The sequence below is a fragment of the Tetrao urogallus genome, assembly GCF_951394365.1.
Source record: "Tetrao urogallus genome assembly, chromosome: 7".
In the NCBI taxonomy this organism is placed as follows: Eukaryota; Metazoa; Chordata; class Aves; order Galliformes; family Phasianidae; genus Tetrao; species Tetrao urogallus.
In genome coordinates this window covers 27,787,149-27,810,939 of record NC_136820.1, presented here as the reverse complement: position 1 = coordinate 27,810,939, position 23,791 = coordinate 27,787,149, and the positions used below count along the sequence as shown (strand labels likewise).

Genomic DNA, 23,791 nt, shown 5'->3' with positions numbered 1-23,791 from the left:
GTGGTCTTGATACACACTATGTGATTGTGTCTAATCTTTTGCCTTTCAATTTTTGAACTCAGAGTGAGATACAAACACGTAGAAACTCATTTCAGACGTGACAGTAGAGGAACTCCTGCAGGACCCTTCTTTGAAGCTGTAGACATCAATGGTTTATGAAGCCATTTCTCGACAAGAAATTCCACCTCAGCTGTTCTGGTGGCGTCAGTAGACATAGATATGCGAAACATCCCTGGACAGTTAAAGAGTTGTTTAAACTTCAATGGGTAGAACTTTCAATAATTTGACTCCTTTTGCACATTTAGTGAATTTCTGAAACTAAGTACCATGGGTTTTTTTTGCCTTTCCTGGTATATTACAAAGATTTGAAAGAAATGATTGCCAAGGAATTTCTTCACTTTCTTCAAGGTAATCTTATGTAGAACGTTATGTAGAATCACAGAAATTGTCACAGTCAGAACAAAGGGCAGTGTTTCCCAGTACCTTTGTCAAAAGTTGCCAGAAGCTATGGCCTTCAAGTGAAGTTATCTGTCAGTCATGGTAGGCAGTGATGCCAGAATCTACTGGTGATGAACTTTTTTTCCTAACTCCACTTGGAAAAGCATTTGATTTCAGTCCTTAAATGTGAGGGATGATGTATTCGCTAAATGTTTATCCCAGCTGTTGTCACAAATTATGTTACTGTTAAGAAATTCTTGCACGATTTAATCTCACATTAGGTTGTTGGCTCATTAATACAGCATTGGTGGTAGAAAATTTCAAAGCTTTACAGTATGCTATGCTACAAGAACTGGGTTCAGTTTTAGTTAATATGTATCAAGGGACCAATGGGACTTGTTTATCCTACTCACTAATTCATGTGAATTGTCATATAAAATCCTATCAAATCCTTTCTACACAAAGCAATTCTACTGGTTTATGGAATTTATGGAATACTTCTTTTCTTCTACTCATTTTGTTACTGCCCTTGTTTAGATTTTTGTATTTCTCTTTTACCCAGTGATGTGCTGTCAGTATTTTAGATGGGAGTCCAACGGATTTTTTCCTCTATAGCTCATCATACATCTCTTTACCACAAGACTAGAAATGGGAAAGCGAGGAAGAGTGAGGGATTGGCACTTTGTTCATTTGTTTTCCTATGCAAGCAAAAAAAATTGTCTCTGAAGCATAATCAAAGTGGAAGGGTGATATCATTTGCCAAAGGAATGAATTTCCAATGCTTTCCTTGGGTACTGAGGAATAAATTGAGCGCATCTTTAATACTGTAGTGTGCAGACTGGGAATTTCCTTGTAGGGAAACGTCAGGAATGTCCTCTTCCCCCATGCTGGAGCATCATAAACTCTTGGTGTAATGCAGTGCATTCCAAAGGCAAAAACCAAGACTTTCAGAAGTACTTTATGAGGCCCTGTGAATGAGTCAGCCCTTGTTGGGTTGGTTTGGCAGTATCCAGAGAGGGAATGTTTTCCAGCAAAGACATGGAAATCACATGGACTCTCCTCCAGTTTGGTGAGAGAATTTTAAGCTGTAGTTTACAGTGTTTCTCTCAGCTACTGTTAGTCTGCATTTAGATGGGGGTGAGAAAAATGAAAATAGTATGGTGAAATTACTGATGATATGATATTGAGCACAACATGAGCTCAATCCTGTACTAATTTATGCTGTGCATGAGGCTGGCTTTGGATGTGATAATTTCTGTACTATGGATAAGTGGAGGAGCATCGTATTATTTCTCAGTCTTACTCTCTTAGAAAATGCTTATATGTCTCTTATATGTCTTTTCTTTGAACAACAAGAAAAAAATCTACCTTACACTGCGTTAATTATGAGGATTACCTGTAGTAAATTGCTCAGTTTTTATATAGTACAGTCATTCTCTGCCCATAGCGTTGCTCATGTTTCCAGATAGGCTGATTTAAGCTTCCTAAGCCAAAGTAACTTAAAGAAATCTGAAAATCTGAAATTTTGCATCAACATCTCTGATGGAGTAAGGTAAATGAGAACTCCAATTGTCTTTGTTCTAAACAGGCTACTTGAAGTCTGATCTTTTGTAGCTTCCCTCTTAGCAGAGACTATAAGCATATGTACAGTACTGCTTTTATACTATTTTCTAGCTTTTAGATTAGAGCTGTTTTGCAGGATGGAAGACAAAAAGGAAAGAAATAATCAGTGTCTAGGGGACTTGAGGATGCTACAAAATATTTCCTTTCTTGTGGAGCTGAAGTGAGGTTATTGAATTTGGCTGAGGTATCAGGATGTGAGCTTCAAACATCTGTTACTTCATGAAAAGAAAGGTAGAGAAATACAGCTATAGATGCTAGTGTTGTGCAAATAAACTGCTTTCAATTTTAGTCTCTGATTTGGAAGACTCTGCTTTGAGTTTGGAAGCTTTGATGACTTCTGCTTTCTTACAACAAAAGCAGCAGCAGCAACAACAATAAAAAAACAACTACATTGATTTATTCTAGATTATTGGACAGTTGGACTAGATGATCTTGCAGGTCATTTCCAACCTTGCAATTCTATGATTCTACGATTTCCTCATACATTAATTTCCTCTTTCAAAATGTCTCAACAGGGCAGCGGAAAGTACAAAGCTGGCACTTAGAAGTAACTCCATCCAGTGTACTTTTAAGGAAGGAGAGCATATGTGAAGTAGCTTTTTGATTTGAGGAAACAGGAAGCATTTTTGAGTTCTACAAAGAAATCAGATCAACTTTTAGCATAATCACAAAAAGACTTAAGCAGTATATCTCTTTTAATAGCTGCTGCTATTTCTGTCCTTTTCCTAAAATGCCATGCAGTCAGATTTGCTTCGTTGGTTCCATCTCACTGCTAAGCTGTCAGGAGTTTTATTATTTTTTTTAAATTTTGTGGGATATGGGGCTTGTGTTTTCTATTTTAATTTCAAGAAAAGCTGTCCATGCTTGGAAAATATTGGTGGATTGGTTACAGAAATCAGCCACTCAGCCGCACCGCAAAATGTTTCATTCTCCCCTATCTTTTTTGTAGTGGCTTCTATACGCTGTCATTAAGTTATGTGTTTGACCACTCTTCATTGCTTATGCTAGTGTGGTCTTTCCCTTTTAAACTGAATGGATGGAGTCAGAAATGTGTAGCTTAGAATTAGATGCACTGAGGTAAGTGAAGGGTTGTATTTAGTGGCAGATATTGGCCGGAGTTGCCTTTTTTTTTTCCTGATTTGGTTCCTTTGTTGTTGTCTGCTCTTTCAAAATCAACATAAAATTCTTCAGATGTCCTTTTTGCTCCAGCAGCCTGTCTCCTAAAGGTGCTGAGTGCCCAAATCCATGAGACTCATGTATGGAGAAAGCTGCAGTAACAGCATGTATGACTAATATCCTCCTTTTCCTCTTGTCCTTGAGTTTCCGTCTCTCTGGAGGCCAAAACAGAGGTCAGTCCCTCCACAACTTTGAAGTAATAGAAGCATTACAAAAAATTTAGTTGTTAAGAAAATAAGGAAGACTTGAAAAAAAAAAAGCAATTTTTGGTGATAATTGGTGTTTTTCCACATGGACTTCCTCATTTTGTTCCTGGTAAGTTTCATGTAGGATTCAGTTCTTCAGAGACAAAAGAAATGATGTACCCTAGGCTCCCTTCAAGCCTTCCAGAGTTTCCCAAGTAAAATCAAGCAAGCCAAAGAAAACCAGCAGCATTTCCAGCCCCAGAGATGAGCTGCACAGTTCCTCAGTTTCTTATGAGAGAGGACCTATGTGGTCTGTCCTTAAAATGCTTCAGATCTCAAAGACATATGGCTCTGAGAATGCTGCAAATGTCTCTCTCCAAAAAAGGTCTACAGAAGAGAGCTAGGTTTGTTGAATTACCACTGAAATTTGGTGCGCATTAGGAGAATGAGAAATAAAAGAGAGGTTCAGTCTCCAATTAAGGAAGAACTTTTTTCTCTGTGAGGAGAGTAAAGCATTGAAGCAAGCTGACCAAAGATGTTGTGCAGCCCCCACCACTGTCATTTCAAGACAGGCTGGAAGCCCTAAACAATTTGGTCTGATTTCACAGTTATCCCTGCTTTGAGCAGGAGGTTGGACTAGAGATCTCCTGAGGTCTTATGTAACCAAATTATCTTGTGATCCAAACATGAAGTTCTCTGATAAGTAGACCTCTGAATGTCTGATTGTGAAAATGTTGGGGCAGCTCTCATACTGGAAATGCTTTGAGGCTCAAGGACCCGAATTTGTTGGAGAATTTCTGCAATACATATCAAAACACTGAAAAATGGAATCAGGCTTTTTCATAAACATAAAGATTGTTTTGTTTTCCAATTCCTGTTTCTTTCGTCTGTGCATCATTGGTAGGATGATCTTTGTAGAGCTGAGTAGAGCTCTTCTTTCTTGTTCTGCAGGACACAGAGTTGGTACTACACTCATGTTTATGTAGCCATTTGCACAATGTAATAATTCATGGAGATGCAAAGGTGCACGGTTTTACATTTAAATTTGGGGGAATTTTTAACTGCTACTAGGGAAGAGCAGTTTCAAATATGGCTTGTGATAGAAGGATATGTTTACTCTTGTTCTTATTTAAAAACTTTTTTTTCCCACTATCCTGTCTCGTTTGTCCAGATTGGAACACAGAAACACTGCATATGGTTTGTGCTGTGAGGATTTCAGTAAACAAGAGCCCATGTCTTTCCTCTTAGGCTTTGTTTTTAGACTCTTCCTCCTTCCCTCAGTTGATTGGAGTTTGCGCCACTTTTAGCCTTTGGTGATTAAAAATAACTATTGTTTGGCCTGAGATTACTGCTCCAGTACTTGTGGAGAGATTGTGTGTGAGTCAGTAGAAGTTACACCCACGCATCCAGAAGATGAATGTAGTCTTTGGAAAATGCTTTTCACGCTTCTAGGTGAGAGGAGAGAGCTGTTTTCAGCAATGATGTAGAAGGGACAAAGGATCAAATAGACAAGTGACAGTTTATTGGATGCTACTGAGCTCAGAGTCATCACTAGAGGAGGACAAAAAAAAAGGCAGTGGAAACGTGTAAATGTACCTTCTGGTTTGGGTGCCACAGTGTCTTATCCAGTCCTGAAATCACCAGTAACAAATGCCTCATCCTACTTTATTGCAAAAATGCCACAGCTGTTAACGTGGTTGCCAGCATCTGCAGCTCAAGAAAAAGTATGCCATGTGTTTTTCACACAGCCTTTTAATTCAAATCTGTACTAAAACTGACTTTATTTTCACGCAAAACCAAATCATGACACTTTTCATAGTAAGGGTGAGAAGAAGCTAACCATCAGTGTTTAGGCAGAAGGGATGCAAACTGGATGCATGGAGTTGTGTGCATTCCCTGAAATTCACCTTTATCTTTCCTACCCCTTAGCAAAAGTGTTTTTTTTTCCATGATGACTTTGATCTATTGTTATCTTGTGCATAACCCTGAAAAGCAACACTCCCATCAAAGCAAAGGCGTACATTATAACAGCATAATTGTATGCCGTATCCCATCGATCGGTGCCATGACTGCTCATACAAAAGGTGGGTGCAATTTCCCGATTAGTAATTAACATTCTGAATTACCTGAGAACTGTTTATGCATAGAATGTCTGCTAGCAACAGAATGTTCCTGTGCTTAGTAGAATCCTTACCACAGATTGTCTTCCTCATTTGAAACTAAGATTTGAATGATGAATCAAAGAATTAGGAAATTACACTTTTTTTTAATAGAAGATTTTAGGCAGTTCCTGCTTCTCAGTTTTTTTTGGAGAGTGTCATACGATTAAATTATATGCTGTCATTACTAGCTATAGCGTTATGCTTTTGGTATATTTTAAAACAGTGATTTGTAATGTATCTGTATTTAAATATGCTGTTTCTTTTCTTGGAGTTCATGCATTCTTCCTTTCAGACCAAATATAAAGAACATGCTGGCCATTCTTGATACGACAGGTGCAGATTTTTTATGTGTGTGATATGCAGGTTCTTGTTCATTACTGGTGAAAATGCATAGCTAATGGTGGTGACTGTCTTGAAAAATAGCTGTTTGTGGCTCAGTTTTTGCTCTAGCAAACAGTGTTATAGTGCTCATGGAATCTGTTGTAGTTTCCATGGAGACAAATAGGAGGCATTACTTTCGGAGTGACCTGTGCACCCTTCTGAATTACTGGTATGTAATATGCAATGTTCAATTTGCAGAAAACCTAACCTCTGGATTTGCAGTTAGACATGGAGTATTTTTAAACTTCAGCTAGCTAAGGAAGAAAAAAAAAATCTCAGTCAAAAACTGTGTTTCATAAGAGAAAATTGTAGTGATATTGATGATTTGCCAAAACCACAAGCAGTGACAAAATCCACAGTATCCTGAAAGAGATGCCTTTGCAAAACCATGCCTTTGCAGATGGCTTAGATTACTGATACTTCTAAACACATTACATTATTCTTCCCACTTAAAATTTTGCGAAACTCTGTTGATAAAAAGTGCAAATTTGTCTTACTATCCCAAAATCACAGGAACAAAATATCACTAAATTCCCGCAGTTGTTCCTGAAGGTTTTTTATAGGCTAATAGCTGTTGACATGGTTACATCTTAACATGACCCTGCATAAAATATTTTAAAAAGAAGGGAGGAAGGAAAAAAAGCCCCATAACTTTCCTTTGTTGATGTGAGCATTACATTTTAAAGTTTTTCTCATGTATCTGAAACTCCCAGCATTATAACAGTTTGGAGTGCAGAAGAAATTTAGGATCAGATGGGAAATCAGTAAGTCATAGGGATCCTTCCACATCATTTTTTTCATAAAGGATATAAAATAACATACAATTCCCTGTTGGTGCTGAAAATGATACACAGCCGTAGGCATGGCTTTTCTGTTTCGGTTCTGCACCAGTTCGCAGTGCAAGCTACTTGCAGTGGAGAGTACATTTGGTCTGAATTCAAGAAAATTATTTCACCTCATGATTTTTTGTCTCTGTGGGAGCTCTGTGTGTGAGGAGTGAAGCCTCTTTCTCTGTTACCTGGCACAAAATATAAAACAGTCATTCTTCTAAAGTGGCTGCAAAAGGCCCCACAAACCAACGAATCCATCATTTCAGTGTGGGATTTGACTGTCCTCTGCCTTAGGTCTAAAATCAAGCTTTCGCCCTCTGCCCCAAGGCTGGGTGACTGACAAGTAGTTCCCTGAAAAGAACTTTTGTATTCAGGCAACATTGATTTAATGATGATTAACACTCCATGCTTCCCACAAAGGGAAAGTAAAAGCACGTGCTGACTGCCTGAGACACTGATATTATCCTTGGAATACTTTTCATGTGGGGTAGAGAGTCTTCTGGAAACCAGCAAAAAGGGCAGTCTCTGTTGGCCCCCGTAATGATTCTTCTTTCATAAACACTACTCTGTATAATGATGCTATATTTGCTTTTGCTGTAATGATTATAAGAAGTGAACCTTTCTTAGCAACAAGTGCCTGTGTGAAGTAATTTTTTGTGATTTATTACATGGTTCAGCAAGATAGCAGGACTTTGCACGTGAGCAAAGTGGGATGTGAAATTTCAGGAAACTAAGGTTTGTTTGGAGAAAGTGGTATTATAAATAGGGCATGTAATGGGAAGTAGTCTTTTATTTCTGCCTGATCTTAGCTGCTTCCTAATGCTCTATGACTGCAGAGCCATCCTCATATCAGAATCAGTACAGTAATATACCATAAGAGACAAAAAAAGTGCAAAAGCAACTGTTCTTGAATTGATTCTTAAATACAGGCTTGCCTATGGTTCTGCATTTCTACTAGATAGCTGTTTATCTGTACCTCTCCATCTCTCAATCCTCATATCTATGTGCAATGTTTAATTAATTTTCAATTATTTCCAATTATGTAGTGACACTACTTATAAATGATACAGAAGTGAAAGTGATGGATTTGGGCAAACATAATAGCCTGTCAGTCTTCACTAGAAGCTACAATTAAGTCAAAAAGATAAGAAGAGATTACTGTAATTATTTTGACAGTGAACTGATAGAAGTTTGCCCAAGTGACACAGACTACAGAGTACAAAATGCCAATTGCTTAGGAACTAGTAGTATAAGATATACTGTTGTCCCTTTGCTCCCTTACTACTTCCTGCTGAAGTTACCTCATAGTTTTATCCTGGGGAAAAAACATCAAGTGACCTATCTCCAGATCAGGTAAAGCTCTACTCAGTCAAAGAATTATGTCCTTAATAAGTAAGAAGAGTCCAGTAAACAGAGATTTGTTCAATTTTGGGCAAGAGAGACATGGACACACTGGAGCAAGTCCAGTAGATAGCTATTAAGATGATGAAGGGACAGGAGCATCTCTGATGTGAAGAAAGGCTGAGAGACCTGGGGCTGTTCAGCCTGGGGAAAGGAAGGCTTGGGGGAATCTGCTTAATTTGTCTGCCTGATGGACAGAGTGAAGAGGATGGCTCTTCTCAGTGGTACCCAGTGTCAGAACAAGAGGCAGGAGGCACAACTCAAAATAAAGGAAATTGTGTTAAGAAAAATCTCCTTTACTGTAAGGGTGATTGAGCACAGGCACAGATTGTCTGGAGAGGTCACGGAGTCTCCATTCACCTGAAGCTTGAGCAACCTGCACTAGGTGATCCTGCTCTGAGCAAGGGTTTGGGCTAGACAATTTCCAGAGATGCCCTCCAGCCTTTGCAGTCAAGTGATTTTGTCTCTGATATTTTAATGCTCCCTTTCCCTTCTGTGTAACTGACATTGTGCAGAAATCAGTTGGGCCTTGACTGTCTCTAATTCTACAGATTCTTCTAGGATCAGGTGAATGTGAGGGCCTCCTTCCTCCCTTCTGAAGGGAGGTCAGTAGCTCTGTGAAGTCCTTAATCAAGAAAGGCTGTTCAGGAAAGCACTTACTTATTTGCTTGGCTGTGAGTGGACTCTTGAGTCACTGAAGTCACGAGATATTTGAAGTGTTGTCTACAATTAATTTCATGAATGAACATCCTTCTGGTACAAGATGGACTTAAATAAATTTATTTCTTCAGCTGGGGCCTGAAGTTTTCTTAGTCTGCTGTGTTTGACTGTGCTCATGTCCTGTGCTGTATCAAGGGTGGGGAGGGCAGTTGGACTGAGTGCTACTCTTGAGATTAATTTGCAACTCTCTTAAAAGCAGCTGTGACTATGATGCCCAGATTCATAGGCTGAGTTGTAGATAATTGTTCTTGCAACACTTGTGCTAGCTTCTAATTCATCTCTGGCTGTGCGTAGTTTGATTGATCGAGTGCGTGGTTTGGGGAACTGCTGCCATAGAAACACCAAGTTGACATCACAGCTCAGGAACAACTCATTTTTCTATTGCTGTTCTCTGTGGCTGGAATTTGCTGTCTCTGCATGCTCTGTAAAGCCCAGCTCTGGTATTTCCAGAACTTGCCATCAAGTGATCGCTTGTTTTGCTTTCTTTGTGAGGAAGAGAGTCCAGAATAAGTTAAGGTATGATGTGACAGACATCAATAAATATTTTCTTTGCTACAGTTGTATGAGAGGTCAGTGACTTAAGATGCAGTCTGGTCCCCTGGAAGATGGGTGAATCTTTCCATTTTGTATTATTTTTTCTTTTAATAAAAATTGCAGTAGGCCAGATATTGGAAGATGTTTGAAGCGCCTTTATCCATTCTGGTAGGTAGACATAGGAGATGGACTTGAATAAGTTATACGAGCAAGTGTTCTTCAGGCAAAACAATGCCAACATAGGGCTGAACCTAACCTACTTAAGCCATCCATGCTTCTGAGATTATGGCATAGCAGAGGAATAGATGACACTTATCCAGTGACACCTAATTTTTATCTAGTGGAATTTCTGGAAATGGGCATTCTGGCATTCTGGTACACACATGTCTGCAGGACAACAGGATGCCAGGCAAACTGTGCCCATGTTCTTCTCAAGCCCTTCTTTAATTTTGTAGTATTGAAAATACTGTCCCACTGCAACACCTCTGGAATGCAAAGGGTTATGATGATGAGTATTGATCAAATCATGCTGAACTGAACTCTTCCTTTTTTTTTCTTTTTTTACAGTGGACTCTTTTTTAATCATCTCTATTCTGCCATCCACACGCATGAATAATAATGAATGGAAATATAAACCATCCTTTAAAGTATGCAGATGGAGATGGTTTTTGAAAACTTATCCTATACTAAATACACTGCCTTTTTCAGAACCTTCTGGCACTGAATGTTGCAATTGTTGCCCTGCTTGCCAAAAGAAGTTCTAAAGAGAATGAAAAAGGATCTGGGAAGTATTTGTTTTCTTTCCTTATTATATTATCAACATGTACTTACAGTAGATTTAATATGTACACAACATGCTGTGCATAAGATAAAGTTTTCAAGGCAGTGCATAGCATTAGGAGTATTTGCTACAGTAGTTGCTGGTGCTGTAATAGAACTATCTATAACATTCTCAAAAATCATGTCCTTAAGCATATTTGACTCTGGGGGGAATGGAGAATTAAGCATTTCAATGGAGTTGAAAATGAAATTTTCAAAAAATGAAATTTTGTTTCTCAGTTATTGTCCCTTTATGGATTATTGCAGACAGTTTATTATAACTTCTTGTACTGATTTTCTGAACCCAGGTGAAATCTGAAGCCAACTAAACTAACATGCGGATGTCATTGACACATCCATGGGAGGCTGGTCACAATAGAGAAAGGTGGAATTTGTGGTTTGGTTGTGATTCTTCATTTAGCATAGCTATTTGTGTTAAACAGTCATTTAGTATAGAATCATAGGATCATTGATGTTGCAAAAGACTTCTAGGATCATCCAGTCCAGCTGTCCATGTACCACCAATATTGCCCACTAAATCATGTCCCCCAGTGTAACATCCACATGCTTCTTGAACACCTCCAGGGATGGTGACTCCCCCACCTCCCTGGGCAGCCTGTTCTAGTGTCTGAATAATATTCAGCATCTAGTCCAATAAGCCTGTTACTGATAAAAGAGGACTAGCAATTGCAATTGATCTTACTTCCCGTTGAAAGGAAAACCAACAGGATTTGCCAGGGTACTTTGCACCATGTAAGTACCTTCATCTCATCAACAATCTGGTAAGCGGATGGACACATTTTGTGTCTGAAATGCTTTATCAAACAAAAGTCAAAGTGAGTATGAACACATGTATGCAAAACATTGAGGGGTTTTCATTGCTATGAAATTACTCAAGCTGCAATTCAGCAAAGCTTTTATTTTTAAAATCTTTTGGCATTTCCCACGGTATAAAAATTTCTGTTCTGTTTGTCTCACATATGTGATTACTTATTTCTAAAGAATTTCTCATAGTGGAGGGGAAAATTCTGCTACCAGTCCCATATTTTCAGAAATTGAACATTCTTTCGATCTACTTTAGATCTACTTCTTATCAAGTGGCATTTCAGACCTGTGTGCCAAGAAAATTTTTTCACATAATATTATCGTATGGTAGATTCCTGAGACCTTAGCTAGGTTGGGATGACTCTGAAATAAATTTGTTAGAAACTGTTCCTAACAAAGCAATCACAGACTTTTCACTTAAGGCTTGCGAATAATTTCATCAAAACAATTAAGAGTCAAAATATCATGACCTAAGTGAAACAGGCGAGCCAAGGAAGTGATTTCTTCTCCATTTAAAGTGCAAGCATACAGATGTTAAGGATTTGACCCAGCAGTTTGATAAGCAGAAAGGTTCTAGTCAGAGAAAACACCCAGGTTTGGATACTTAACATGTAAGCAGTTGGATCAAAAGAAAACTTGATATTGATGAGCTCTTGTTAGGAAATTGCTTGTCATTTCCCCTGGGTTTAATTCTTTCATCCTCAGTCTAATGAAGTATGATATTCTGCAAGGACTGTGTTCTCAGGCTTTCATGTCTGTAGTAATTCAGGATTTCCATACTGATCTGTGATTACAGTCATGGATAAATGCAGGCAGAATCTCCTGATATCACACTTGAGAAGCGTCATACTTATCTACATTTTCAGTGCAGCAAAGAGTTTTACTGCTTTTCTGAGTCATCACAAAACCACTGAATGAATAGTGTTAGCAAATACACTCTCCAAAAGAGCTGAAGGAGAGTTTCCCTTTTGGCAAGGAAGCTTGTGGACTTTATTCTAATTATTTTATTCTTGTAGTGACACGGACTGAACTTGCAGTTACAAAGATGAAAGTAAAAGGTTGAGCTTTCTGCACTGCTTTAAGGCAAGCATGAGGCTGGATGCTGCCTTCCTGCAGACTTGAGCAGAGTGCTCTTACTCTGCTGCAATGCTGAGATGTCAGCACTGAGGTTAGATGTCAGACTTACCTACCCTGTAAACTCAACTAAGAAGGAGCTGTGTTTCCTGACATAACTTTTCCTTCTTTTTAAGGACTTAGTACTTTTTCAATAAAAATAAATTTAATTTGTGGCTACATTTCAGCTCCATTGGTTTGATGGCATAAGTGGAGCAATACCAGCTTTGGATTTAGAGCAGTCGTGTGGCTGCGTCTCTCTCTGAAGCTTTCATGTGGTTGGGTGAGACATTCTTAGAATCCCCAAACATTTTTGAAGATCCTAAGCTGGAGACATTCACAATTCTTCCCTCCCTTTCTACCATTAATCCTTCATGTTTTAACAAGCACTGAAGTTAATACAGCCTACACTCTTTCCTGTCACACTGGGCCCCTCTCCCTCCTTTCTTTCCCTTGAATAAAGCAATCTGTTCTTTCCAGTCCATACTCTTGTAAATCAAAGGGATAGATGTCAACACACACCATAACCAAGTATAAACTTCCTTTTTTTAATTAAACAGGATTGTGACATTTGGTTTCAAGAAGTGTTTCTTTGGTTTTATTTATTTATTTTTTTTAATATGTGAGGGATGTCAACTGCTTTTATTTTATTTTCAGTAGAAGCTGAATTTTGAATGGTACCATAGATAATCTCTTGCACAAAATCTTTCAGATGCTATTTTGTGGTTCAATAGGAAATAATAGGAAAATAATACAGAATGTCTTGTAGTTTAGGAGCTTTACGGTTTAGGGCTAATATTTTTGCTGTAGGTTTCCATCATCTTCTAGGTACTGTTTCAGACTTAATTGTGAAAAACAGTATTTTTGTTGTTACACTCTCTGCCATTTATTTACTATCTCATAACTACTAATTATACTTAGACATTTGTGTGAAACAGAAATATCCAGAATTATATCTGCTAACACAAACTAACACTGCTAACAACAAACAAGATGCTTGGAAGGAACGTAGTATCTACTCTCAGTGTACAAATCCACATATCTTAGCAGCCAGGGCAAAGTCAACAAGTAGAACCAGTGTTCTGATCTGATACCCCTGCTTTTCCATGCTGATTCTCAGCCATTAATCTGACAAGAATAAAGGACTTTATTTAGTATCTCAGTTCTCTTTCACATGTATTTGCTCAGCTAGAAAATATACACAGGAGTTTCCTGAGTGCCTGTTGCAGTATAACAGTATTTTGGATGCTAGAAATGCCTGTGAACTCCTCTGATCACTTCTTCCCACTGACAGAGTATTGTTTGGAGATCCATCTGGTGTCAAGTGCAGGCATATGGCACCAGTATGGCAATGCTGCCTACGGGGGTGGTTTCCTGCAGAAGAGGTCTTGCTGTTGTTGGCTATTTAAAGTCATTATTGTTTAGCACCCAGGTCTTTGTGAACTTGTTCAACTGGTGGCTGGGCAGAGAGCCATCTGAATCTACGGACATGAGCACAGACAGCTGAGTCTCTGGGGCCTTGCACACATCAGATGTGGGTACTGAGGTCAGGCTTCTCAGTAAGGAAAATCTAAATGAGTGTCTGTCCTAAGCTTGTGTATCTGTGGTTGAAGGGATATGCCATCATTAATTCAAATCTGGGCTGGATTAAGCTTCTAAAATAAAAAACAGCTCTGCCAACCACTTGAAGAGGGCTTGGGGCCTGTTTAAATTGAGTGCATTGGCACGGAGGGAGGGGATGATGGCGGCTGAACAAAGCCACTACCCTGTCCCCTCTACAGCGCTTCTTTCCACACGGGGCAAGACAGCCATGAGCACAGGTCACCAGAACTGCAGGCGTCTTGAAGGGCTGGACAACATTTATTTTTCTCTTTGCCGAGACAAGAGCAGAGCCGTGTTTTCTTTGTTTCCGAAATTACGGCTTCAAACCTCAGTGTGATTCACAGCACAGAGAATTTGGAAAAATGCAGGTGACCAATGCTTATCTCCTGAAGGTGCTGACAACTTGCACACACACGTGTTCTGTGGTGCCTAGGAAAAGATGACGCTGTTTGCCCCCTATTCTACACTGTAGTACAAAACTCACCAGGAAATTTCCTTCTGACATAAAATTTGTCTATGCACTGTGGCCACATACTGTGAAATTACCTGCTTCTGTCCTCTGTGCATAAAGCATAAAGCAGGTAAAATATAGCCAATGGAAAGACTGGGAGACTTTACCATCATTACTGGAAAGGGCTGTGAGATTTCCCTATAAAGATGTAGGAGAAGCACAAAGAAAGATATGCAGTTGTTTTAAAACCCACCTATGTGCTGGTTCCTGTCCCTTTGAAGTCAGTGGCAAAACTCTATTTTAAGCAATCAAGACTACTTGAATTTGCAACCAAGATTCAGCCTGGAGGCAGAAGAGGCTTACAGGGAATGGTTTCTGTTGCTCTCCTTGAGCACAGAGCTGTTCAGACAGACTGGAGACCTGTCCACTGCTTTTTCCCATTAAGGCTAAGAAATTAATGCTTTTAAAGTTCTTAAATGAATGGGCTGGATCTTACAGCCCTTACTCATCCAAGTACTGACATTAACTTTAAGAAAATAATCACTTTATTAAGTGCTGTGGAGTGGAGTCCTGAAATTGTTAAATTCTAATATTTTACAGAAGTTCTTCCTCAGTAGAAAAATAATATTGACATAATTAAAAGAATGTGAATATTTCATCAGTTGAAGAATGCAAGTTACTTTGGAATGACACGTAAAACTTGGAGCAGCGCAGAGGGCCCACGTCCATGTCATGTCTGTAGGTTATTTTTGAACTTTATGAAAAACACACTTTAGCAGTTTATATCCTGACCATTCAGCTGTATTCTGGGATTCTGAACTCAAAAACATTCTAACCATGAAAACATGGCATTTAAAAATACCGTTCACTTGGCTTCTTCGCCCTGCTTCAGAGTCTCCCAGGTTTGTTGCAGACAAACTGAGAACTTTGTTGTGGATTGACTGTTTGAATTGGGGTTTCTTAAAATACATGTGGAGCCTTGTAGCTGCTGTGGGGTGTACACAGCGGTGTAGCTGTACTATTTTAAAATCATCTGGGTATTTGACTTCATGTAAGAATATCTGTCAGCTTAGTTATAAGGAGTGAGCAGGGTTGATTAAAACAACTCATGAAGCCATTAAACAAAGAGATAAAATGTAGAACATGTGCTGCAGGGTCATTTTAATTATAACGTATGGGGGATCTGTGGAAACCGGATGGCAGCTGCATTGTAGCTGAGTTTTAAATCCCTCTTAGCAGTACCAAAGCACTCAAAGGTGTTTTTTTCTTATCTATAACATGCATCTTTTGGAAATGATACTTGGGAACTTGCATTCTTATGACCATAGCGTTATTACTGTCCTTAAGTGCTTGGATAGGTAAGGACTGAAATAAACAATTACGTCTGGTCACTAGATATTAGATTATATAACATCACATAAATGTATGAAAAGCTTTAGTAGAGAAAGGGAACAGAGATGCTAAATGAATACCCCTGAAAATTCAGAGAGAATAGGAAAGAAAAAGGTAGTAGCAACTTCTTTCATCATCCTCTCAATTTTATTATTTTTGGCCTTATTGGGTCAAAAATACAGGGTTGAATATATTGCTGTATGATGTAAGTATTTCTACTAGGTTATTTTAGCAAAAAAATCTGGCTTGAAACAACGGATATCAGCCAGCCACATGAATTCAGTAAAAGCTATTTAAACAGCCCATTTTCCTTTATTCCTATTAACCTAGTTACAAACATCAAGAGTTGGCATAATTAATTCCAATCCTATTGGAAAGATTATTAAATCTCCAGTGTATGAGCTGAAACCAGTCTCTAGCTGCTAGAAATCATGACAAGGCATAGTAAGGCAAAATGACCACACATCTGCCCACGTCAAAGTTTTTATAACTTCAGCCACCCCTGCCAGAGACAGAGTCCTCAGCTAGGTCTAGTTCAGTTTGGCAGCTCCTGCATTCTCAGTTCAACAAAGTTTACTTAAATGCCTGCAATGTTTTTTTAATGCAGCTGAACTATATTGATATTGGTAACCCTTTGTCACTGAATTCAATGGATTGACATATAGGCATATCACCATTTCAAAAGGTCTAGTCATTAAACTACAACAAAGGTTGCTACCAAAACTGGTTGGAAATGATTGGAAAATGAGATTTTAAGAATGTGCCCATTAACAGCAAAGTTAATTTTCTGCAATTGCAATAGAAGTTAAAATCTTGCTCTGTGGTTTGTAAGCATCGCTAAAACTGCCATGGAAAAATGACATTTGCTTCTGTTTGCAAACTGCCTTTATTAGTATGTGAATTCTCAAGAAATCATGCAAATACTGTAACTTCTGCTTTCCAGTTTGCATGAAACAGAGAAAACATCCAGGACCAATTACATAAAAATGGGAAATAATTTCTTGAAAAGAGAACGGAGGACCTGGAGGAGTTACAGATTGTTGCTCTTGGCTGTAGCTCATTGGTAATTAAAGGTTCTGGAGATTGTTCCCTTGAGAACTTCAGTTGTTGTATGTTATTTTAAAGAGACTTGAAGGAGGCAATTGAGGTAGATGCTCATCTCCATGCTGGCCTGTGGAGTACTCTCCCAGATGGCCAAGACAAGTGTTACACCAGTCTGGCTCCTCAGCATCTCCAGTTTAAAGAAAATGTACAAACACAACCCAGCTGTCATCTCAAAGATGAAGAACTGCTTCTGCTCAAACTGTGTAAAGCAAAGTGTGAGTCCCTCTGCTATCAGAAGAAGACCTTTCTGTGGCAGGGAAGTCAGTCATTGATCCAAGAAGACACTGCTCATCAGGCAATGTTCTTGCAGCAGCACACTTTTTATGGTAAACTTTGTATGGCCTCTCACAAACTCATCTGAAATTATCCAAGAGTTAAATGTTAGAAGAGCAATATGGGAAGCAGTATCCCTGCTGAGAAGTAATGGGCCAGGAGCCTCTGTTGGATTGACAACTGTTTGCTTAAAGTCCTCGTTTTTGAAAAGGAAATGTAGCACTTTCACATCATTGTCATGGAGAGGTTCTTAGCATCGTTCTAAGATTTACCTTATGGTTTGTATTTTCCTTAGGACCAACAGAATTACTCATTTTAGGATCAGAATCAGCTCCTTGCATGTGTTCTGTTGGCTTTAGCAGAAGTACTGATGTTCAGGGAATGTGAATAAGGGTCATGCAATGAATCTAAAATTCAAAATACTAATTGCAGCAGGAGGAAAACTGAACGTGACTCGTGAAAATAACCTCTCACTCTACTTCTCTATCTGTTTTACTCCAGTCCTCTGTGATGTCTGTCTGTTTTGCCCGCTTTCACCCAAACCTGGTTGTTGGTGGAACATACTCTGGCCAAATTGTCTTGTGGGATAATCGCAGCCACAGACGAACTCCTGTTCAAAGAACTCCCTTATCTGCTGCTGCTCACACGGTAAGGACAAAAATCACTTCTTCGTTTTCCTTAGAAAAAATAGTCAGCAGAGAAATGAAGCTGTCTGGTTGTGTCTGCAGTGCTGGTTGCTACACAGATAAAACATAAGTGTGGCCCTTGAAAAGAAAGAAGTGGATGACAGAGGTGTACAACCACCTCCTGTGGTAAGCCATTCCACTTGATGTGGGCAGGTCAGGTGATTGTGCTCCTTTATGATGAAGACAGGAGCAGTTAAAACACTCAAATGAGGCACGTATGTGATTCTTGCTCTCGGCTGCCTGTACAAGAGTCAGGTTACTGTAGGGACTGTGTGTCTGCCAGTCAAACATGCAGGCAATTTGAATCATTTATTGTTGACTACTTGTGCAAGAGTTTGTTTCTTGAAACAGATTAAGCACCTGCAATGATCTAACAGAGTTCTGATAAATAGATGCTTGTGCTTTTAAGAGTGTGGGGCAACTATTTCTGTTTCACTACAGAGAAATATTTAAATCCCTTTTCTGGCCTCCTATTCCAGACAAGACCATAGAGCAGAGCTTGTAGACTGAGGAGGAGTTTGTTTCAACAGGATGCTATGCAAAATGCATTTCAATGACACACAAAGATATCTGCAGATATAATGATGATTGCACAGGGCTCTGGTGATGTCTAGGAGATAAATAGGCAGAACAGTACAAAATATTTGAAAAGGAAGAGAGTTTCTCCATACTATAAGGATTATGTCTGTGGTAGAAGATGTTCTTATATTGCAAAGTACCCATATTGTGCTAGAGGAAGAGACGAGCCTGGACTGCCTACAATCTGTAATAGGGCTGACCTTCACTCCACCCTGCTCTGAGATGCTGAGCATCCTTGAGCTCTCCTCCTGGAGAGTTTAGGGTCAGATAGCCTCTTCATATGAGCTGGAAGTTTTACTCTGTGGGTAGTAAGGGTAATTTGTCCTGGGACTGAGTTTGGGGCCGTTCCTGAGTGGGAAGTGGAAAACAGACACTTAAAAGAGGAGAAAGATGTAATAAAATAAGATGTAATAAAATAAGAGTACAGAAAAATTTGCAAGATTTCCTGAAACATAAGAAACTGAACTACACAAAGCAGTCCGAAAGATACTAATCTTGTTCTAGCAAAAAGAGGGATCAGAAAACATGATTGGCCATTTGCACCTCCACCATCTACAGTTCTGTGATTCTTATCTTTGGAATTTACAGATCAAGATTCAGCTTTTATTTGACTGTGACAACATAATCCCTGGAGTTAAAAGACAATGTCTAAAGGCTATGTCATATGAATTAAAGATTCAGCACAGGGACAGCATTATGAAGGCACGTCTCTCATATTAAGAAATGACAGGTGTGCACAGACATGCTTAGTGGGCCAGGCAGTACAAATATTGTTCCTTAAATTTCCACTATCATGAATGTTGATGTAATAATTTAATGATCTGTGCCATGGGTTGGCAACTTCAATATTGCTTTTCATTTCCCTAATGTTTTTGCTCATTTTATCACCAGTAGTGGTGTTCAATTTGCATGAAAGGGAACAGTCTCTCCTGGAAGTGCAATTTAGAGATGTAGTAGACCAGAAAACTAATGGCAAGAAACTGACTATCACTGAAAATTGAACAACTGGGACTCAAAATCTAGTGGAAAAGAAAAGATTAATGGGAAGTAATTTGTTTACATTCGAAAATGTCTAAGACAAAATTGTACCTCCTGGAATCATATATTAAAATTGTTTTATTATATAGAACAATATATGAAGTTTTGCTTCTGACAAATAAAAATAAATGACTTTTTGTTGTGGATGTGCACTTTATGTGCTTTTGCAGATTGGTATAAATAAGTGGTTATACAGTCTAGCATGAGGAAGCATTATGTTTTTAAGGAATTATCAGATTTTACAATAAAAGAGTACTTAATTTTTGTTCATATTTATGAATCACTTACCTAAACTGTAAATGAAGTCTTGGCTGCAAGAGTCTGGCTTGAAAGGTTTAACTCAACTCTAGTGTGGCAGTATTATTTTGTGCACTGCTAGCTAAGTGAGTTAAATAGTCAGTTTTAATTTGAACTTATGCAATATGTGGGGAAAAAAAAAAGGATTTTTTTCTTTTTATTCCCTCACTTTGCTTATTTGAAACAAAGAAAGTATGTTGTCATCACCAACTTAAACCTTCCTTAAGTTTAGTCTCACTGATTGCTGCTTGGATTCACCAGGAAAGAGAGTTCTACCCGCAGCTTATTCACTAATTTCCTTTCACACCCACCACACATCTGCTCTTGGGACAACAGGAAATTTTAATTAGGACAAAATCCTTTTGCATGATGATTTCATTTCCAAAATAAATAAAAGCAAGCTGGCAGCAACTCTTTGAAAGAAAGGAGCCTGTATAGACTTTCTGTTGTGTATAGTTGGTTGTCTTTTCCATCCATTTTCCTTAGGTCTTTTCATTTCTGCTGTGAGTTTTATTATGCATGAAATTGATGGTTGGCAACCCTGATTAAAGCCAGATCTGGCACACGGAGGTGCTGCTGGAAGGACATGGTTGCCTCTCTCCCTTCCCCTAAATATTGTAGCTACTCCACTGGCTACATTAGCCCCCTGCCACCTCTGTCCTCATCCCTTTGGCCTACTGGAGGTCAAACACCCATTAAAAAATAGGACTGTGTTTATTTTGCACGTCTTTATGTGCTAATCATATTTAGCAGTGTGGTAATTAGCTCACCACTGGGGAGCATGAAGGTCCATTGCAAGAGGGTAATAGCATGAGAAACATGTTAGGGATAGACTGGGGTCCTGCACATTGTCTGATGTCCGTTTGATGATTCGGGGGGGAAACAGCTCCTGCGACAGTCTTGAGAGAGAGAAAAATCAGCATCAGAGCAGACCTTGCAATTTAGGGCTCTCTGATGTGTACAGGTCGCCTGTAAGCAAAAGCACCATTTTGGGAGCAGTTTCTAATGAGTTCATCTTTGGTGCTGTGTGCACGCACTGTATGTTCAAATTCCACCCTGTTTGCAATTACAGCTGGGGCATTTACTAAGCCTGCTGTGCTATCAAACCTAAGAGCTAGCCAGTGCTAGCTCTGCCTTTCACTGCTCACTACATAGGTGAAACTGCAGCTGGATCATCAAGGAATCTAAAATAACTGCCAGTTCTGTCATTCATTTCAGTAGGAGAAAATGCTAGGTTCTAACCCTATGTGGAGTTGGATTAGAAGCTGTAAGGCTTCTCTTCTAAGCTTTGTCCTGATTTTCATTGAATAAGGAAATTATTTGTGAAAAGTAATTTTTCTTCTTAGAGACACAAGTTTCGTCTGTGCAACAGGCAGGGAATTACAGTTTGTCTTTGGTTGACTTGTGTGTATGTCTTACTCTAATTAAGCAGTATCACTTGCAGTGGTCAAAGCAAATTAAATCTCATTGCTCGGTCTGATTGATTATTCTCTGTGGAGATTGCTGAACTTGAGCCATCCCTCATATGTCACCATCACATATCAGATGACACTTCAGGCTGAAAACATTAGCAGGTTTCTTGGAAAATGAACAGATTGAATTTCATTACTGTATGCTAAGTGGAATTCAGCCTTCATGGACTGACCATGCCATGAGGAACTAGGTGTAACACCCTAAATTTAGTCACTCCACAATTATAATGACAAATCTAAAAAGGTGTATTAGCCAATAATGGAGAACAATGACGGACTAGTTTTCGTTTTTATGTTGAAGTACATTTGCAAATATTTAGCATGCAAGCCAAATTCTGGAAGAGTTCAAGTTTTACACAGCTGTTTTCTTCAATAAAGTTTTCATTTTGATTCCATTTGGATGATTTGCCTCTTTCTGCCAGTTATTTTCAGTGCTGAAAGCCATCAGTAGAATGATACATGTCCCTGTGGGTGAAATCTCATCCACATAATTCAGTATTTTCACAGCATTACCCAGCTGAGTTGTTTTATGATGAGGAAAATGAAGCATTGAAAACACTTCCATGTCCATAACACGAAGCTTAGAATTGAAATTTTTAAAAAAAGTTAAAGTCCTATATGGCAAAAGCTTGGTCCTGTTTTTTCTAGACATTACATGACTACTTAATCATTCTTTACAGTAAGATACGAGATATTAGAAATGTGTTTTGAATATGTGAGAATGTCTCTCTGACTTCCAGTGTTAATGTGTTTCCAGCATCCGGTGTATTGTGTCAATGTAGTTGGAACACAGAATGCACACAATCTCATCACTGTCTCCACAGATGGCAAAATGTGCTCCTGGAGCCTCGACATGCTCTCAACTCCACAGGTGGGTTTGTTTTCACCCATACAGGAGAAAATCACCTTCAGTACAGGAGGATACCTGCTTAATGGAACATAGCTCCTAAAAGCCAAAACCTCACATCTTAAACAAACTAAAACCAGTGGATGCGCTTGAAAGAATACAGCTTGCTTCCAGCAGTCTCTGCTAAAAGCCAAAACCCATTTCCTTTACCACAAATCATATAATTATTATAATACGTTAATACATAGGTCAGTTTCAAGTGAAAATGAAATAATCCATTTTAAAGCATGGTAATTACAGAAGTTGCCTGTGGTATAAATTGTACTTACTCTACAGTGTTGTTTAACAAATATGGACTAGATTGCACTGCTGCTGAACACACCCTAGGCACTATGGGTTTCCAAGGCACAAAGTCTGAAAGCTTACTTTGTTGCCTGCTTTCAGTATTTAAAAGAAAAAAAAACCAACAATGCAAATCAAAAGTTTTAGAGCCAACTCCCCCCCCTCTGGAATGTTTGTTGCTATTGTTTTCCCTTCCCCCCCTCCTACCCCGTCTTTGTATCAGAAATGAAAGGAAGTCCAGGGAAATTGTCCAAACCACTTGTGATTATAATAATGGAAACTAAACAAAGATTCTGGTGCTGAAGAGGCCCTATGGAAAGTGTTATCTTTCAGAGGAGTAGTACATTTGTACATTTTCTGTTCCAGCATATCACTGTTTTTTATAAATATCATAGGATCTGATCTTATTTGAAAATGCTGAGTAGGAACTCCTTTTAATGATTCCATTAATCATTAATTATGCATTAATGTGCAATTACTCTTGAGTTATTTGCTTTTCAGTGTTGACACAAGACGTGGGACTCCTCCTTAGCCATCTAAAGGTCCGTGTCAAGTGCAAGCTAGTCATTTGGGTTCCTTTTACAATTAATATAGAGAGAGACCAGCACTTCTAGAGGACAACTCATCCCATCCCAGTGTGAAATATCACTTTAGATATTCTAGGGTACAGAACTGTACTTACATCTAAGGATGTAAGTTGCATCCGGACCTCATCCCATCTAATCTGCTATCTAGAGTGAAGCCAACTTCAAAGTTTGATCATGTTCCTCGTGCTCCTCATAGACATTATTGGTCTGGTAGTTATGTCCTGGGACTATGAAAAACTGCTGCAGTTCTGGAAAAGAAGAGGCATCTAAAATGCTGCAGACATCTGTGTTTAGAAACTTGAATCCTTTGCCCCATTTCTCACTTAAATGTAGAGAAGAGAAATCCTGAATACTGAATTTTCAGGCAGAGGTTTGTGAACATTTTAGTTTCAGAACTTCATCATTCAGATGGAATTTCCCAGATTCAAATCTAGCTTTCAGCAAGGATGGGAACATATTCCATGTTACACTAAAATTCGGTGCATGGCTCACAGTGATCTTGAAAAGAAGGACTTGATATCAAGCTGCACACCTTAGCTTTACATTGAGAGGAGCAGTGTTGCTGATTTGCATTGGTTTGAAACTTTCCAAAGAGATAGATCCAGAGCACTCATGTACAGCCATGGTGTAGGCTCTGGAGGAGATTCCACCACAATATCTCGCCATACCTAAAGATACTAAACAGTGATCTTACCCCAGAAGATTTTTGTAGAAATATATGGTCCGCAGGTGCTCTGCCAATGCATTTTCCAGGTCTTGTTTTTCCCCTTTAATAGAAGCAAATATATGTGGAAATAAAATATAAATCAAGCAAATGTATTTCTCTATGGATTTGCAGCCCTCTCCTCCCATAAGGACGCCCACTTTCTTCAGCTACAGCAAAAATCCCTCCTGATGAAAATGCTGTAATCTTT

General features: G+C 38.9%; 1 protein-coding gene across 4 annotated transcripts in view; it reads left to right on the top strand.

The window, feature by feature from the left end:
* The window catches only part of DYNC1I1 (dynein cytoplasmic 1 intermediate chain 1), a gene marked incomplete at both ends in the record, with an annotated part of 166,120 nt that overhangs the window by 98,485 nt on the left and 43,844 nt on the right, over positions 1-23,791 (top strand). For all 4 annotated transcript variants that reach the window (XM_079538690.1, XM_079538688.1, XM_079538689.1 and 1 more), the window contains 2 exons: positions 17,531-17,677; positions 21,859-21,972. In XM_079538690.1, coding sequence (XP_079394816.1) covers positions 17,531-17,677; positions 21,859-21,972 — 261 coding nt within the window. The remainder of the gene's footprint in view (positions 1-17,530; positions 17,678-21,858; positions 21,973-23,791) is intronic.